At 41.4% G+C, this 17,904-nt stretch overlaps 2 protein-coding genes and 1 long non-coding RNA gene across 5 annotated transcripts in view; 2 read left to right on the top strand and 1 right to left on the bottom strand.

Annotated features, from left to right (window-relative positions):
* LOC116695217 (uncharacterized) overlaps nt 1-4,096 on the bottom strand; it is a 21,366-nt gene extending 17,270 nt beyond the window's left edge. The window contains exon 1 of the long non-coding RNA XR_004333382.1: nt 4,032-4,096. This is a non-coding gene — a long non-coding RNA (uncharacterized LOC116695217). The remainder of the gene's footprint in view (nt 1-4,031) is intronic.
* The window catches only part of LOC116695185 (uncharacterized), a 23,723-nt gene extending 11,854 nt beyond the window's left edge, over nt 1-11,869 (top strand). The window contains exons 7-15 of one of the 3 annotated variants that reach the window (XM_032525303.1): nt 191-376; nt 531-855; nt 904-1,093; nt 1,386-1,528; nt 3,004-3,225; nt 3,545-3,784; nt 5,158-5,291; nt 6,231-6,554; nt 6,656-11,869. In XM_032525303.1, the coding sequence (XP_032381194.1) occupies nt 191-376; nt 531-855; nt 904-1,093; nt 1,386-1,528; nt 3,004-3,225; nt 3,545-3,784; nt 5,158-5,291; nt 6,231-6,554; nt 6,656-10,588 (5,697 nt within the window). In that variant the 3' untranslated portion in view covers nt 10,589-11,869. Of the gene's footprint in view, nt 1-190; nt 377-530; nt 1,094-1,385; nt 1,529-3,003; nt 3,226-3,544; nt 3,785-5,157; nt 5,292-6,230; nt 6,555-6,655 lie in introns of all 3 variants that reach the window. The other 2 variants (XM_032525304.1, XM_032525302.1) reach the window with 2 other exon arrangements.
* On the top strand, nt 11,060-17,904 carry ttr (transthyretin (prealbumin, amyloidosis type I)). The gene is given in 5 exon segments (XM_032527061.1): nt 11,060-11,362; nt 15,011-15,069; nt 16,015-16,233; nt 16,319-16,454; nt 17,472-17,904. Coding segments are annotated over 5 exon segments (825 nt in total). The 3' UTR covers nt 17,580-17,904.

The raw sequence follows: 17,904 nt of genomic DNA, 5'->3' as shown, positions 1-17,904 counted from the left end.
TAAAATGAACTAAAAGAATAATATCTCAATGTGGAACTGCTTCCGATATTTGAGAATGAAAGTTTATATGACATCTTCAGGGTGGATGCTGTGGGTATTTTTTTCTAATTTCGTCTGTTCCCAGTGTTCATAAGTTTTGTGTACAGAAAAGAATAAAACTGTAAGATGGCATGTTTTCTTCTGTTTGCAGTACAGTGGCAAAGTGGATGAAAATGTTGCTGATGTAGTTGTGATGAGAATAAAAGCACTGGACAAAGACCTTCCGAAGACAGACAACTGGGTGACTGTCTTCGAGATCGCCAAAGGAAATGAGAACAATCTCTTCTCCATTGAGACAGACAGAGAAACCAATGAGGGCATCCTCAAATTGATCAAGGTATGTATGTAACTTTAAATACTATGGTCTTTTGATTATTATTATTGTTGACTTACCATATCCATTGTTGGGTGGCTGCCTAACACGTGCTTGCTGCTCTATCTCTTATTGTCCTCTCTCTGAACCCTTGTTATTCTCTGTCCTGACCAAACAGGCCGTGGATTATGAAGAAGTCAAGAATCTTGAACTCGGCCTGGTTATTACCAATGTAGCTCCTTTTGTGGAAGGGGACGCTTTACTGATGGATGTGGACGTTCAAATTGGAGAGGGTGGTCCACTGCCTGCTGGAGCCGGTGGAGCAAGTGGAGCTTCTGCCGGAGCTGGTGGAGGTGCAGGTGGAGGTGCAGGAGTAGACCTGGGAGTAGACCTGGGGTTGGATGCAGGTGGGGGTGTAGGTGTTGACTTGGGCCTAGATGCTGGCCTTGAAGGAGGACTTAAGCCTGGAGTGGGTGGTGGACTTAAGCCAGGTGTCAAACCAGGCGTCAAACCAGGTGTCAAACCAGGCGTCAAACCAGGCGTCAAACCAGGACAAAAGCCTCCGCCAAAAAGCTATCCCATCAAGATAGCAGTGAATAATGTGCCGGAGGGTCCTGCGTTCATGCCTGACACCAAGAAGGTTCCTGTATCAGAGGATCCAAATGAAGCACCCAAGGATGGTGTGATCACAGTGTTCGCTGCTGTCGATCCAGACACCGGAAAGCCCGCTGAAGATGTCAGGTTGGTCAAGCTGCAGTTAACAGAACAGAACAGAAGAGTGTACAGCCAAGCAAGTAGATGTGCAAGAATGTTCTTAGGCACTAATGTTTGTAATTTTCACCATCAACAAACATCTTCCTGATGATGATGATGTCCTAATAGTTTTCAGCCAAAACCTCATTGAGGCGCTGAAGGACAAGTGAGGGGATCAGAAACAAAGTGATAAAGTGTTTTCCCCAAAACTTTTGGCTAAACAGTTTACTGTTGCAAATTATTACATTTTTGTGAAAACCTTTTTTTGTTTATGCTCCAGTTACGCCAAAGCCTATGATCCAGACAACTGGTTTTCCATTGATAAAGACACAGCTGAGATTAAACTCAACAAGGTACCAGATAGAGAGTCGCCGTTCTTGGTGAATGGTACCTACATTGCCAAGATCCTGGCCATAACCACAGGTAAGACCATTTGTCCTTTATATTCCTGCAAAAGTATTGTCAACAGGTCCAAACAGGCTCTGCCTTTCCTGCTGAACATGATTTATTGTCTTTGCGTTTATGAGTTCGGTGAGCTCAGTGTGCAGCTCATAAACGCAGTTGCTGGAGGTGATTTACAAAATAAAGCACGCTGATCTATGACAGAACTTGCCAAACCGCATTGGGGCTAAAGGTGTGTCAGCCATAGAATGAAGAAGCCCAGAGGCGAAATAACATACATCAACTGTCATTTATAATAGAACTCTTAAAAAAAAAAAAAGTCACACTTTTTAAAATTGTGATTATTCAGATCAAAAAAATTGAATTTGTGTTTGCTTCAACAGTGTACTAAGCGGGTAGTTTCGGCAGACTTAAATCTCCAAGTCTTACGTTTGTCATTGATTTCGCATAAAGCTATAGCAGGAAACAGCAGCCTGATGCAGCAGCTGTGTGTACACTAAGTTCTCTCTTAGGAAAGAGTGTAAAGTCCACACTAAATCATACGTTGAAACCCGCGAGATTGATGCTAAAGTTGTGTTGATGCACCACAGAAGCGTGAGGATCATCTTTGTTACAGTGCTATTATTATTATTATTATTATTATTACTTTTCACCATTGCAACACCTTAATTATGTTATTTATGTAAATACTGTATCATAATATACCTTTAACTATGTAAATATCAAGACTCCTTATATTTCTTTATTTCTTTATTTATATTTCTTATATTTCTAATATCTGAGCAACTGTAACACAGAGTTTCTCTTCGGGGATCAATAAAGTATTTCTGATTCTGATTCTGATTCTGTTAATCCAAAATAATAACAGTGGCATTGGGTGATAAAACATCAAACTAACCTTGGGGTAATATAATATAACTTACAAGGTTATTGTTGGGGGGAGGAAATTGTAATGTTATAACAAACATGATGATAGATATTCTAATTATGAATAAGTAGCTGTTAAGTTAAAAAGTTGTCCAACCTGCCAGCTGGTCAGTAATCCGCTGTATCTCCGAGAAAGAACACATTGCTGATGCAAATCAGCCGGTCACTCCGTCCTTATCCTCCACAATGTCCCACCTGTCAAAAGGATGCGCCATGACAACCGCTTTTTAACACGTACTGAGGGTGAGCTGTAAGATTTAGGATTGTAATTTATGCCCTCGTCAGAACTATTTCAAAAGGTGCCACCAACATGTTGTTAGCACATAAACACTGTCCTAAGATAGAACTTTTGTTCAAACTAGTCGACGTTTGAACTTCCACGCAGCTGGGGGACCTGTACACTACAGATCAGATGATAGTGTAGATGCAGACTGGAAAAGGGGGGAAAGAGAGAGAGGGGTTTGACATGCAACGGACCGGGGACATTGCGGTTATATGTCACTAACCATTGGGCTACAGGTGTGTCAGTCTGTGTGCTGTTTGACTCACTGAACGGTTGTTGTCCTCAGACATGCCATCAAAGACAGCCACAGGAACAATAGCCATTCAAGTGTTGGATAACAATGACCACTGTCCCACCCTGACCACCGCCCGCAGCACTCTCTGCTCGAATGTCAAAACTGTTATTGTCACTGGCTTTGATGAGGATGTGAGTCCCAATGCAGCTCCATTTAAATTCAGAATCATACCGGAAGGGACACAAGGCAGCTGGGACGTAGAAGTCATCAATGGTAAGAAAATGTGCTATGTGGTTCTGGTTAGAAGACAAAAACGGACACAAACTGCTTTCTTTCCTCTTGCAGTAATAATTGTCTTAATAATTTTCTTTTAAGCAAGAGCTTGTAACAGTGGAATTGAACAAGGTACAAAATGTCTGTATTGAATATTATTCAGTAAAGTGCCAAACAAAACTCATGAAGGAGACACTTTTAAATTCAGATCTTCAAATTCAGATAAATCGATGTTCATCCCTTAAATCAGAGTCTAAGATTTGGTAATAATGATGACACAGAGTGAGTTTGACAGCCCTCTATGCTTTGTTTTCTCTAGAGACGAGTGCTGCTCTACACTCCCACGAGGCGCTGTGGCCCGGCTCATACCAGCTGCAGGTGGAGGTGGTGGACGCTAAGGGTCTGTCTTGCCCGACCAATGAAATTTTTACTGTGGACGTTTGTACCTGTGTGGACACAGGGGACTGCATGGTAAAGGCTGCCAGACTAGAAAGTACTTCCTCTAAGCTCTCTGCCTCAGCCATCGGCCTGATGCTAGCGGCTATGTGCTTACTGCTGTGTGAGTGGAGCTTCAACAAACACCCTAGCACACTTTACTACCACATCATAAAGACAAATATTCAACGATTTTACTATTTTTTTGAACTGATTAATTTCTGAGTGTAGCTTCTGACCTACTCAAACGTTGGTGTACAAGGTACGGTATATACTGTAAAGGAATTGGTAATTGGTGCACTCGGTAAGCAAACACAGGCTGAATACTTTTCCTGAATAAATATTCAAGACACTTTTAATTGACTTTGTACACAGTCCCTCCAGAAAAACGTGATTATGCGATCGCATAAATTCAACGCATAATCAGCCAAAGTCCCGCATTTTTTGAAATACTTTAAATACTTTAAATACTTTAAATAAATTGCTGATTTTTTGCGCAAAATAATGCAAGGCTTGCATGATTTTGTAATCCCCGCATTTTCATTGTAAAAAAGTCACGTATGTCTTAGCAGAAAGTTACAAATTTTTACGTTATGAATGTGACTTTCTGAATGTGACGTTAGGAATGTGACTTTAGGAATGTTACGTTATGAATGTGACTTTAGGAATGTGACGTTAGGAATGTGACGTTATGCAGTGAAATAATTACGCGACAAGACCAACACACTCTTTTTCATCAAATCAAATCAAATTGCATAAACATCCCGCATATTCCATCGCATTTTTTAAGAAAAAGTGCAGAATAATTAAGGATTTTTGCCCGCAACAATCACAAAAAAAATCTGCATTTTTCTGTATTTCTATATGTATAGTATTATTCCCTTTTCTGCATACTTTTTGAGTGTATTGCTAATTTTTTAGCAAGCCAGTAATTATATTTACTGAAAATTAAAATACTGTGTATTGCATTACTGCATTCCGTTTAAAAAAAAGTAGCTGACGTTATGATTCAGACATATGAGGGGGACATAATGTTTTAGTGGACTTAATTGTATTCAGAAGTGACTTTCCCCAACTCAAGTGAAGCTAATGACCTCTTCATTGAGTCCATCTTATTGTTTTTACCTTTGTGTCATCCTTGGCTACTAGCAACTGCGTGGATGAGGGGTGGGGGCGCGTGAGAGATCACGGAAGGCTTGTATCATGTGGACGCTGCAACAGTTTTGTTATCATTGCTCATGGGGGGCAACAGAAACTACACAATATACCTTTAAGTCACCACCGGTCTGAATTAACGTACATTGACAACAGGAAATTCTCAGAGGTTGAATTTATTGTTGTCACTGTCGGTTAAAATTTCATTGCTAATATATAGTATTTTGTTTTTTTGCTTTTGTATCTCTGGAAATTAGAAAATCTTCTCACAAGAGGTAAAGAGCTTTGAGCTTGACTTAAATTCACTTTACATTGATGTGAATGTTGTGCTTCTCTCTGCAGTCATCCTTTTTCTCCTGCTGTTCTGTCAATGTGGAGGAGCAGACACCATCTTTCCTGACCAATTTAGTGATCTGCCATTTGACACCAAAGAACACCTCATGTCCTACCACACTGAAGGCAAAGGCGATGATAAGGTTAGCAGGCCTTTTCACAGAATCAGACATAATGCTAGTATTATCAAAAATGAACGTTTGTGTAGAAACCGAGCTGCAATGTTAGAGTGCAAAGCATGGGCGCCGGAGCTATTATATGAAAATATTATATATATTATATGAAAATGATTAGTTTAGACCCCCCCCCCACACACACACACACACACACACACACACACGCACACACTTTCACCATGTCACGCTCTTCTGAGAATGCTGTTAGTGATCCTTAGGTTTAAATAAACAATGAGTCATCGTAATTAAGATGGCTCTGAATTGGTCATCAAATCAATTTCTGTACTTTTATCTTTTTGATATCTTCAAAATGTAATTTGGAGCCAACCGTTTCCTCTGGATGGATGAAATTACAAAATATTTTTTTTTCTTTTTTTACAAAACATGTTATACAAGTATAAAAGTATCAAACCACCTGTTCCATGAACCAGAATACAGGAAATTGTCATGAGATCTACCGTTAGATTGTCCTATCCACATTCTGACTGCTTCCTACTCCCGTGGGTAGAAGGCTACTCCTGGCAAATAGGAACAAGTATTCTAAAAAACTGATCTTTCAAGCACCTAGTCAACAGTTGTTGGAGTCATGTTTAAGCTTTAAATAAAATAGCTCCTCATTATAGCTGTGGCAAGATAAGTAATTATGAAGCAACCACTTTCATTGAGAAGTCAAACTCTTCTTTTTGAAATGTTTGACATCCCTGCTTCAAAGTCGCAAATTTAAAACATAGCGAATGGTGGGGATTTTATGGTTTAATTTATAGATTAAATTCATAACTTTTAACCTATAGCCTATGCTTTTTTGCATAGGCTATAGGTTAAACGCCCACACCTGCATAGCCAAGTCAAAATTAAACATTGTATGTGTTGACAAGTAACATTTTATTTTTTTCTTGGTTTTTTTAGGGAGTGCCACTCCAATCTGTTCCTATCAGCTTGGGTACTCAGAAGAAAGTTGGGAGTGCACCAGTGCCAATCGTCAACATGCTTCCTTCCAAAATCACTGGAAATCAGAAAACTGCAATCTATGACGAATCTGTGTATAACTTTCAGGAAACCAGCCAAAATTTTACGGAGGTTGACAACCTCTACCGATTTTCAAGGAAATCGTTCAACTATGGCAATGGCAGTGCTGCATTTGGCACGCAAACGTTTGGTGTCCAACGCACCGCATCTCTGTATGATGATATAGCCCTACCTGACGCTTTTCTCAAAGATTACTACTCACAGGTGCGATATCAACTGTTTTTTCACCAGATCTTTCACATACAAACAGATGTTCACAGTTTATTGACACCAGTGTTTGTGCTATGTTTTATTCCCATAAACAGAAAGCGATGTGTGCTGTCCCACTGAACGATGACCCTTTGGAGTATAGTTTTGAGGGCCAGGGCTCTTCTGCTGGCTCAGTGGGCTGCTGCAGCCTCCTGGAGTCTGACAACGAAGACTTCCTCGATAACCTCGGGTTTAAATTCAGGACCCTGGCTGAGATCTGTTCGCCTCCTACAACAACACCCACACCTGTTCTGAAACAAACAATGGCAGGTGCTATCAAAACCACAGTCAATATTGTTGAACCTGTTGTTAAGCCCAAAACGGAGCACAGTGTTGAAACAAAGCATATCGATATAAAGACAGAAAAAGTCACGTCATCTACTAACATCTCGAAATCATCCGTCAGCACTGTAAGCACGACACATCCTGCCTCCAAGGTTACTAACATCAGTCATTCTGCTTCCCTGCCCCGTCAAACCCAGACAGTCTTACTTCAGCAGCAGCCAGTTTACTACACCACCAGCCCTGTAATGCAGCCCATGCACTATGTAGTTCAGCCACAACTTCAGAACACGGTTTTGTTGGCGGATGGGGCCTCTAGAGCCAATTTACCAGGCATGTTTGTAATGAGTGGGTCCCAGAGTATTTCTTCTGGACTCCTAATCAGGGGACCCCAAGGCTCTCCTTCTGGGCCAGTTATCCAGGGCACTCTGACCCCAAAAAGCCCTGTCAGCCCTGTCGGTCCAGTAAGCCCCTCCCTGTTTCTACCTGGTGGACCAGGTGTGTCTCAGGTCTCAGTCCCTGCGGAGGGCTTGAAAATAGTAGGGCCAAATCCTGATGGTACTTATATGTTGGTTAAAGAAAAGAGTAGTCTGGGTGAGGTAGAGGGGGTGGATCCAGGCTCACCTCAGGGCACTTTGCCCAGAGGTGCTATCCTGGTTAAAGAGGCTGTTCCCCCTCAGGGGGTGTTAGGCCCAGCAGCCCAGGGGAGTGTGTATGGCATTCTGCCAGGACACACTGTTGCTATAAAGGGGGGTATTGTTGCAGTAAATAGCAATATGGGGCAAACATGGGTTGGGCAGCCGGGGCAGGTGGGGTTAGGGCCGGTCCCTGTTTTGGGAGTTGGTGTTGGGCAGCCAAGAATGGGAATGGGACATGTGGTAACAGTAAAGCCTGAAGTCACACAGGCTGGAACTTGGCCAGCTGGGATAAATCCAGTTGGGATTAGGCAGGTCAGTGTAAACCAGTTCCAAGGAATTCAGCCAATGGAGCAAACAACGGATGCTGGTGAAATTCTAAAAGCATGTAGAATAGATTCACCAAAGGTAGACAAGATCACTAGTGTTGTGAATACTATCATTACTGCTGAAACAGCTAAAACTCATCCTCCTTCAAAGGAAGAACGTACCATGAAAAATTTGTTTAAGGATGACAGTGCTCGAGTTCAGGACATGCATAATGAGACAGTTGAAGAAAAGCAAGATGTGATCACCTACACATCAGAGCATGACACAACACTACCCGAAGAGGAGCCTAGCACAGAAGAAAATGTGGGCAGACAGGAAGCAGCACCTTCAAAGGATGAAGTTGTGGAAGAAGGAAATCAGCTCAGCACAGGTCCAAAGGACAGAAGTCCTGAAGTTGGATTGGAACCTCAATCAAACAAAGTCACAGATTCTAAAAGTGACAGGGACCTGGAGGAAGATGTCAGTCCAGCAGAGAAAGTTGTTTCAGACGTAGAAACAAATCAGGTCACTGCCATTATTGATGGTATGCAGGCTGATGAGAATATGGAGGGAACTACTCCTGTCACCAGTGATGAGGAGAAGGATGTGCAGGAGCAACTGTTGGATTCTGAAGTGGGTCTCAATACTGCAGGTGATGAATTGTCTGCAACTCCGCCAAATGAGATTTCAACAGAGACCGAGAATGTGTGTGAGAAGAGGTCCATCCCTAAACAAGAAGCAACGCCAGAACTAAAGGTGGATGCTAGTGAAGGGAATAAAATATACCAAGGTCAAACAAAGACAGATATCTTTGATGCTAAAGCAAGAACACCATTGCAAACTGTGAGCCCTATTTTAACTAACCAACCAGAAGGAGATCTGAACAATTCACATTTGATATCAGAGGAAGTACAGGTAGAGAGCTCTAATGTGTCAACCATTTCAACATTAGAGCAAGATCTGCAAACAGACTGTAGCACTGGCCACAAAGAAGATGATGATCAACTTCATATAACATCAGAATCAAGAATAGATGAGGATCAAGTCAATGCAGATGCAGACAGTATTAGTGATGGAGAGAGAGAAATGGGTGTTGTGTCACAGCAGAGTCTCAGCACCTCTGGTGACCAATACGAAGACATTGAAACACAACATGCTTTGAGTTCTCAAATTGAGAACATCTCAGATGACTATATTACTGGTGAAGAAAAAGACGAAGATGCTGTGGAGGAAATGGGGTCACAGGTACAGCACAATATAGGCTTCTCAGATGACCAAGATGAAGATGAAGATGCATCATGTACCAGTTCGCAAGTGGATGATACCTTAATAGCAGATGATGACATAAATGTTCCAGAGAAAGAAGAGGAGGAGGAGGAGGAGGCGGAGGAGGAGACTCTAGAGGAGGGGATGTTATCCATACAGCAAAATGTTAGCATCACAGACTACCAAGATGAAGAGATTGAAGGTGAAGCTGTATCAAAAAGAAATTCTCCTTTGGAGGATCAGCACATTGCAGATGGAAATATGGATATTGAAGAGAAAGAAGAGGAAATTGTGGAGGATGTGACATCACAAATACAGCCACATCTTAGCATCTCCAACGATAAAGAGATTAGAAGAGTAGATGCAGGAAGTGTGATTTACCAAGTGGAGGATCAATTTATCCCAGACATTGAAAGACAACATGCTTTGAGTTCTCAAACTGAGAAAATCTCAGATTACTATATTTCTGATGAAGAGAAAGACGAAGATGCTCTGGAGGAAATGGGGTCACAGGTAAAGCAAAATATAGGCTTCTCAGATGACCAAGACAAAGACGAAGAAGAAGATGCATCATGCACGAGTTCTCAAATGGATGACACCTTAATGTCAGACGATAACATAAATGTTCCAGAGAATGAGGAGGAGGACGAGACTCTAGAGGAAGTGGTGTTATCGATACAGCAAAATGTTAGCATCACAGACTACCAAGATGAAGAGATTGAAGGTGAAGCTGTATCAGAAAGAAATTCTCCTTTGGAGGATCAGCACATTGCAGATGGAAATGTGGATATTGACGAGAAAGAAGAGGAAACTGTGGAGGAAGTGACATCACAAATGCAGTCACATCTTAGCATCTCCTATGATGAAGAGATTAGAAGAGTAGATGTAGGAAGTGTGATTTACCAAGTGGAGGATCAGTTTATCCCAGAAGACAATATAAGAGATGGAGCGAAAGAGGAGGATATTGTGGAGTTTGGAGTGTCACAGCAGAGTCTCAGCACATCTAATGAGCAATATCAAGACATTGAAACACAACATGCGTTGAGTTCTCAAATTGAGAACATCTCAGATGACTATGTTACTGATGAAGAGAAAGACGAAGATGCTGTGGAGGAAATGGGGTCACAGGTACAGCACAATATAGGCTTCACAGATGACCAAGATGAAGACGAAGAAGAAGATGCATCATGCACAAGTTCTCAAATGGATGATACCTTAATGTCCGGTGATAACACAAATGTTCCAGAGAATGAGGAAGAGGAGGAGGAGACTCTGGAGGAAGTGATGTTATCTATACAGCAAAATGTTAGCATCACAGACTACCAAAATGAAGAGATTGAAGGTGAAGCTGTATCAGAAAGAAATTCTCCTTTGGAGTATCAGCACATTGCAGACGGCAATGTGGATATTGAAGAGAAAGAAGAGGAAATTGTGGAGGAAGTGACATCACAAATGCAGCCACATCTTAGCATCTCCCATGAAGAGAATAGTGATTAGATTAGAGACTAGAAGAGTAGATTTAGGAAGTGTGATTTACGAAGTGGAGGATCAGTTTATCCCAGAAGACATACAGACATAAGATATGGAGTGAAAGAGGAGGATATTGTGGAGGAACCGGTGTAACCTGAACGTCAAACAACTTTCATCTCAGATGAAGACAGTGAAGAAGGAGATGCATCCCACACAGTTTCTCAAGTGGAGGAGCTCATATCAAATGGCAGTGTAAGTGATGGAGAAAAGGAGGCGCCATATATACAGCAACATATTAGATAATCAGAAAACCAAGATGAAGAAGGTGAAAGAGAAGATGGAACAGGCACAAGTTATCACATTGAGGAAGACGGAATAAAGTCTTTCCAGCAAATAGAAGAGGATTCTCAGTCTTTGGAGACTGAATGTTTATATGAGGAAGATCTTTATTTAGCAAGTCAACATGCAGAGATTAATCAGGTGGCAGCAACGTCAACGATGATTGAATCTCAAGAAATGCCTTGTGAAGTTACACATCAAGTAAGCCAAGGGGTAGACTCTTCTCAGAGAGGAGATATAACTCTGGATATTCCTGAGAGACAAGTCACTATTGGTCAAGTGTTAATGAGGGCTGCTGACATGGATGATGTGGTCACATCTTCAGAGGAACTGAGACCATCCTGGGTGGCCAAAGGACAGGTTTCTATGTTCAGTGAAGATAAAGGGGCCAGTGGTAGAATATTGGCATCCGGACAAGTAGCTCAGGGAGAAACAACTCAGTCTGATTTCCAGAACACCAATGTAATTCAAATTGAACAGAGTGAGGGTGGAGATCTCGCTTTGGAAAAAGGAAAAACAGAGGCCACTTCTGACCGAGGGATTAGAGAGGGATTCAATAACAGGGCAACTAATGCATCTGGTCAGGTATCACCAAAATCTAATTGAGAGATTAGAGTGGTGGACCCGGCCATATCTTCAGTGTTGGAAACAGTTCAAGGCCCAGCAGGGACAGAAACTGCATGTCTTTTTGCAACAAGTGAGGTAGCTGAGGAGGCTGGTTACCTTGTTCAGAATGAGAGCATGCAAATGACTGGAGAAGCAGCAGAGGTAGGCCCAAAGACTGTGGGGAAAGCAGGTTTGATAGAGGTTGTCTCAGAAGCTCCCAATTACATGCATGGGGCTGAGGCCAGTGATGGTGAAGTGAATCCGGTATAGATTCAGACAGTCATCAGCCAAACTCCTCACAGCAAATCCAGAAAGAGCAAAAAGGACTCTAACAAGGATACGCAAAGTCCAAAAAGCCCTTCTGTTTGAAGCTGCATTTACAATTCTACAGTAACCCATGGCGTTGAATGTGGAAGCAAGAATCATCCTATGCCCTAGTTGAATTGGCAACTTTATGCACCTATGTCATAATTAAAGTAATGTCAACATTACTGGGGTTTTATGATATTAAATGTTCCATAAAGGATGGCTGTTTTATCCAGCAAATGTTATACACTCAATATGTGAGGCTTCTGTTTAGATATCTTGTAAAGTGATCAGCAAAACTGAAGCCCTCAATGGGTTTATCAATATTCAAGATTATTTTTATTGTCATTCCAAAAACACTTTGAGAAGTGCAGTGTAAAGCAAAATTACGTTGCATCGGACCACAAGAAGGTTTTGAGAACTTTTGGGTTTAGATCAGTCTTCTTAAGAAGTGCAGGCGTTGGTTGGCTTTTTGAATGAGGGAGGAGGTATGCAGGGACCAGGAGGGTGGTTAGACATGTGAACCCCTAAAAACTTCATGTGGTCCACAGTCTCCACAGCAGCGCTATTAATGTGGACTAGTGTGTGCTCAGGCCGGCTTCTTCTGAAGTCGTCCATCCTGTAATTGCCGTCACCACTGCCCTGGATGAGACCCACCACTGATAATGTGATTGGTGTTGAATTTTGCACAGCATTCATGGATCATAAGGGTGTATAGCAGAGGGCTTAAGACGCACCCCTGGGGTGAGCCGGCACTCAATAAAGTGGTGGATGAAGAGTTAGCCCCCACTTTTACAACCTGAGGCCTATTATTCTGGAAATCAAGAATCAATACAGCTCAGCTGATGACAGTGATTGACCAGTCAGGCCTTCACATCAGCTGTTTGCTTTGTGTGGAAGTGTTGAGGCTTGTTGGGCAGCTGTGTAGGCCCAGGCACCAGTGGTGACGGGACATCTTGACTTAGACAGATTGAACCGCACCAACCAGCAATGGTTTATGTCAATGTATCCGGGTAGTACTCTGTTGTAATTCCCAGTGTTGATATCTTACGGTTTTGTCACATTTTCACCTAGGATTGGTACATCCCAGCTATATTAACCACTACATTACAGCCCGCTACGACACTACACATTATAACTACACAATACTGATTGTCACTTTGTCACTTTGCATATGAAATTGTCAATTGCAAAGTTTATTTTCAAATTGAATGACGACAACGCAAATTAAATTGTCAGTTGCAAAAGGTTTTTTCCACTTAAATAACAAAGCCAAAAAAACTCCATACAATTTGGAAACAAAGGCAATTACAGGAAAGGGGAAAATGCTGAAACAGACACTGTATAGTAACAATAGCACAGGTTCAATAAACCTCATTTATAGGAAATTAAACCTAATTTTTGAGTTAGAAAGGCAGAACTTAGGAATTATTTAGACTAAAATTAAGAAATGTATGTTGATGGATAATCACAGACTAGAATATGTCAACTTTTACTCAATACTAATTCAAAACCACTTATTAAACCACTATTATATTGAATAAGAAAATATGTGAACGTAGAGATTTGTGCTTTCCAAAGAGCGTTGTGTGGAACCAATCATGTTATTTTGGGTAGAAACAATGTACCATACACATTTGAGGTAAATTCTCATTTCATTGAAGACTTTGATTTACAATAAAAAACAAAATCTAAAAAAAAGATTTATTGTGATTGAAAACATGATTGTTTACAGCTTTGATTGCAAACTTTCCTGATGAAAACATAGCTTTAACATTCACAAGTTGATTAGAGCTCTTGTCTGTAATAAAAGACCTGTCAAGTCCCAGTATTGTGTTCAGAGTTTTGGTGGTGTGCCAACCTGTTTTTTAATATCTTACACCATGCATCTTTCATTAAAACTTTAGCATATAACCATGTTTTTGTTCGCTTTGAGCTAAAATGTAAATGAAACGACTACTAGACAGAACACGTTTGAAAGAAACTATGTTGGCTTTATGAGCATATCTGCCTGCACCTGCATTTTTGGTGGGGGGGGGGGTGGGGGGGGGGGGGGGGGGGTGGTTGGTCGATTGATCTTCCTGTCAGGTAAAGATTACCATTACTTATAAAAATGTAATTATTTGTTATTAAAATACAATGTGGGAATACTGAATTCTGTCATCATTTCATGGAAGTCATCAGTTTGACATGCACTTTAATGTGTGTTTCATTGTTGTTACGGTAATTATGAGTGGGGGCAGGGGAGGGGGGATGGATGTGGTTGGGTAGGGTCAGGTAACCCCGCCAGCAGCTGTCACACCTGTACATCAGTGCAGCCAGCACTGGAGTTTGGGGGGTCTGAAATGAATTGTTAGGGAACTAATTCCTCTGTTAAATGAATGGGATACTGTTTTTACTTATTACCCTAACTAATGCCACCCATACCTTGAAAACAACAAAGTTTACATTTAAATGTCTTTGCCATTACAATCAAATGTTTTACAACATGAGATGAATTTGAAATGGAATAGTTCCATTGGTGACTAGAATTTCAGAATGCATTAAGATAATGATTTTTAGACTTATAGTTTTACATCTGTTTTTTAAGTGGACCAGGATCCACTGGTTGTGATGGTACGATTGCCACGCCCCTTCCAGGCAAAGTGTGACTGATTTGTGATATTAGACTACACAAATAAAGTTTACTTTACTTGAATTGACTTGATCAGTGAGTTCTCCTAATCATTAGCATTTGAAAGCATACGCTGGGCAGCTATGTTAGAGGTCTGTAATGTTTAAATGTATCTTAAAGCTTTCACACAGAGAATATGCTAACCCTAACAGAAACCATCTAATCATTGTCATGTGTCTCACACCGGAGCACAAACACAATCCAAAAAATGATGCAAAAAACAACACGAGATAAAGAAAACTGTGAAGTGAATCACTGTACGTGAGGAGCGTTTCCAAATTGGCATTGCCAAATTTGTTTTATAAACATCAATTTCACCTTTTAAATGTGAAGACACAGCAGGTATGGAAAACTGTTTGTATTCCACCAAATATCCCTCATTTTATTGTTTAGGCTTATTCCTTTTTGTTTATTGGCTCCTCATTCAATGAAGGGACTTAGTACGTATTTTGCATGCTTAATGCACCCCCCCCCCCCCGCTGGTCTCTTTGTGAACGTACTGTCTGTTTTCTGGCCCTCATCAGACAACGTTGGATGAGAGCGGTAGGAAGCCAGAGGTGGGTGACGAGTTACACTCACTCTGGTAAGTTTGTTTTTTTAAATTGTACTTCTACTGGCGTAAATCACTATACTTTTTACTTTTACTTGAGAAGATTTGTGAAGAAGAAACTCTTACTCTATTGTTGTAATTACCTTCATCAGGATGCATAGTATCCTGGATCCGTGAAATAACTGGCCTTTTAAAATAAAAATGTGTCTGCTCGGGTGTGTAAACTTATTCAGCACTGAATGTGTTTTGAATGACTTCCCTGTGGCATTTGTGCGTTGTTTTCTCGCACAAAGCTCAAGTGCTCATTGGCTGCTGTTGGGAAGATATCACTGAAGTTTTATTCATCTAAAAACGTACTAAACGAAACAAAGATGACTCATCGGTGCCTGCTCTTGAACTCCCGACTTGCACAATAAAAACAGCTCACATTTGTTTTAGGCTGACTCAATAGTTTAACATGAATGGATGTAGTGTAAAAAAAGCCAGGGGGAGGAATGACTGGTTTGCCTGCAGCTTACTGTTGTTTTAATAGATAGCTACAGTGGCTTGTATACGTTTACACACCCATGCTAAAGTTGATTGAAAAGAGGAATAATAAATCATCTTTTGGAAATTAATCTTAATGCCTTGTTTCAAAATTCCTCGATTCCCCAATTTTCCTTTGGAAAATCCAACCTTTTAAGGACACAGATTTTCTGTGTGACTAAATAATGTATTGTAAATAAATAAATGTTCTTCCTTAAAATACAGGGGGCATAAGTGTACAAACCCCTATGTTAAATTCCCATAGAGGCAGGCAAAACTAGTGGTAATGTATTGGTGTTAGTGATGTGTACAGTATACTGATGGTAGTGTTACAAAAATGTTGGAAAAAAAGCAGAAAAAAGTAATAAAAAAAGTATCTCAAACGCGTCAAAAAAACCATCAAAAAAGTGTTGAAAAAGCGTCAACAAATTGTTCATTTCAGTTTTGACCTAGGAGGACAACACAAGAGCACAAAGTACGAGACTCACTCAGTGTAAATGTGACAGGCCTGGCTTGTGTACAGGAGAAACATGGCGGCTCAGACACCAAGTGTCCTCTGACGGTGAAAATCCTGGATGCGGTGAAAGGGACTCCAGCTGGATTTGTGGCCCTCAAGGTGTTTCAGAAGGATGCTGATGGGGTGTGAACACAGCTCGCTAATGGATTGGTACAGTAATAAACAAATGTTATGTCTTTTCTCATTGTCTGTTCAATACTTACAAGGCATGCAGACTGGTTCCACTGTTCCTTGCTGCAGAGTGACGGACGCCAATGGAGAGAGCCACAACCTGATCACAGAGCAGCAGTTCTCAGCAGGAGTGTATCGGGTTGAGTTTGATACCAAAAGTCATCGGAAGAATGAGGGTATCACGCCATTCCATGAAACAGCTGAGGTGAGTACAAACCAGTCTTTACAACTCTATGTCCATCACCACTATGTGAAGATTTCATGTTCACGACGTACCTCTTTTAGTGTGCTTACTACATCTTTAAAATGAGCTTCGCATTCAGTTCCAGCTGTTTTAAATGCACTCCTGCTGTCAGTCAGACTCAGATCTGCACTGTATCCTCCAGTCCAGCTTCCTTCGTCACCCCCAGCCAGGCAGCAGTAGTGTTAAAGACAACAAAGTGGCGCAATCCCATTCTTACAGACATTCATTGAGTTGCAATCGATTGTTTGTGACGAAAGCTGAGCGAAAGGTTCAGCTGACCAATCACTGAGCAAGGTGGGTATGAATGTTAGGTTGAATAACAGCCAATAGTATAGACAGATGACCTACTGACAAGCAGCTCCGATGGAGTATCTTCCTGACCCTAGATGACCCACTAACACGCTACTCTTCTGTTGTCTGATCTGATCTTGAGCAGTATTTGTGTTAGCGTGTTCAGCAGCTGTTTGCTATTCTACTGTTTGTCTGCAGCGTGAGCTAACATTTGCCAGAGCAGCATGGTCAAAAGTCATCTGTTATCACTAGGTGTTTTCCAACCAAACAGTTCTGGGGACACTCTGTGAGGAACTGCCTGCTTGGGAGCTACCCCTATTAAAACCTTCAAGGGATCTTTCTGTTTGCATTCACACAGCTAATAGGAACACTGAAGTGACATAAGCCAGGCGGCAGTTGGTTGGCTTCTGCGTGCAAAATTGAGCTGTTTGCCAAATGCCATTACAGTAACACAGCAGTCAAAGAAAAGATGAAAAGGAACTAAGAGATGGAGGATGCGGGGGTTGAAACTGTGTGTTTGTTGTGTGTCGTGGGTTTCTTGATAATAACGGAGCTGTTGCTTTGTGTTGTCTGTTGTTCAACATCCATTTCTTTTCTCTCTCGTGTCCTTAACAATGACTTGTACCCTCCCCTCTTCAGCACCCACTGAGTGGGTTCCTCCCATTGACCGCGTGTATGTGTGTGCAGGTGGTGTTTGACGCCCATGCTGAGGGTCATCGTCACTACACCTTGGCCTTGCTGCTCAGTCCATACTCCTACAGCACCACAGCCGTGGTGACCAACACACACCAGTGATACACATCTCAGCATGGATATACGTATCTATACAGTCTGCTGGAGACATCAGTGAGCTCCATTAAGGCTGGATATTGTTTGTTGTTTTTGTTCTTATGCTGATCCAAATCAATGAATGTATCTATGTGTTGTGCATGTATCCAAAGCCTGATGTATCTTCTCTCTCTGAGCCATAAAACCCATCACCGAGCCACACTTTTGCACTGGCTTACATGTTTCTTCATCACCGTAAACACATATTGTTACTTCCCTTGGGTGTTTGAGCTTCACTGTCAATAGCGCAGAAGACGCATCCAACTTTTTGAAATAAAGAACATCAGCTTTT

The sequence above is a fragment of the Etheostoma spectabile genome, chromosome 9 (assembly GCF_008692095.1).
Source record: "Etheostoma spectabile isolate EspeVRDwgs_2016 chromosome 9, UIUC_Espe_1.0, whole genome shotgun sequence".
NCBI classification, from domain to species: domain Eukaryota; kingdom Metazoa; phylum Chordata; class Actinopteri; order Perciformes; family Percidae; genus Etheostoma; species Etheostoma spectabile.
The sequence above is the reverse complement of the archived record's forward strand: the minus strand, read 5'-3'. Positions and strand labels throughout refer to the sequence as shown.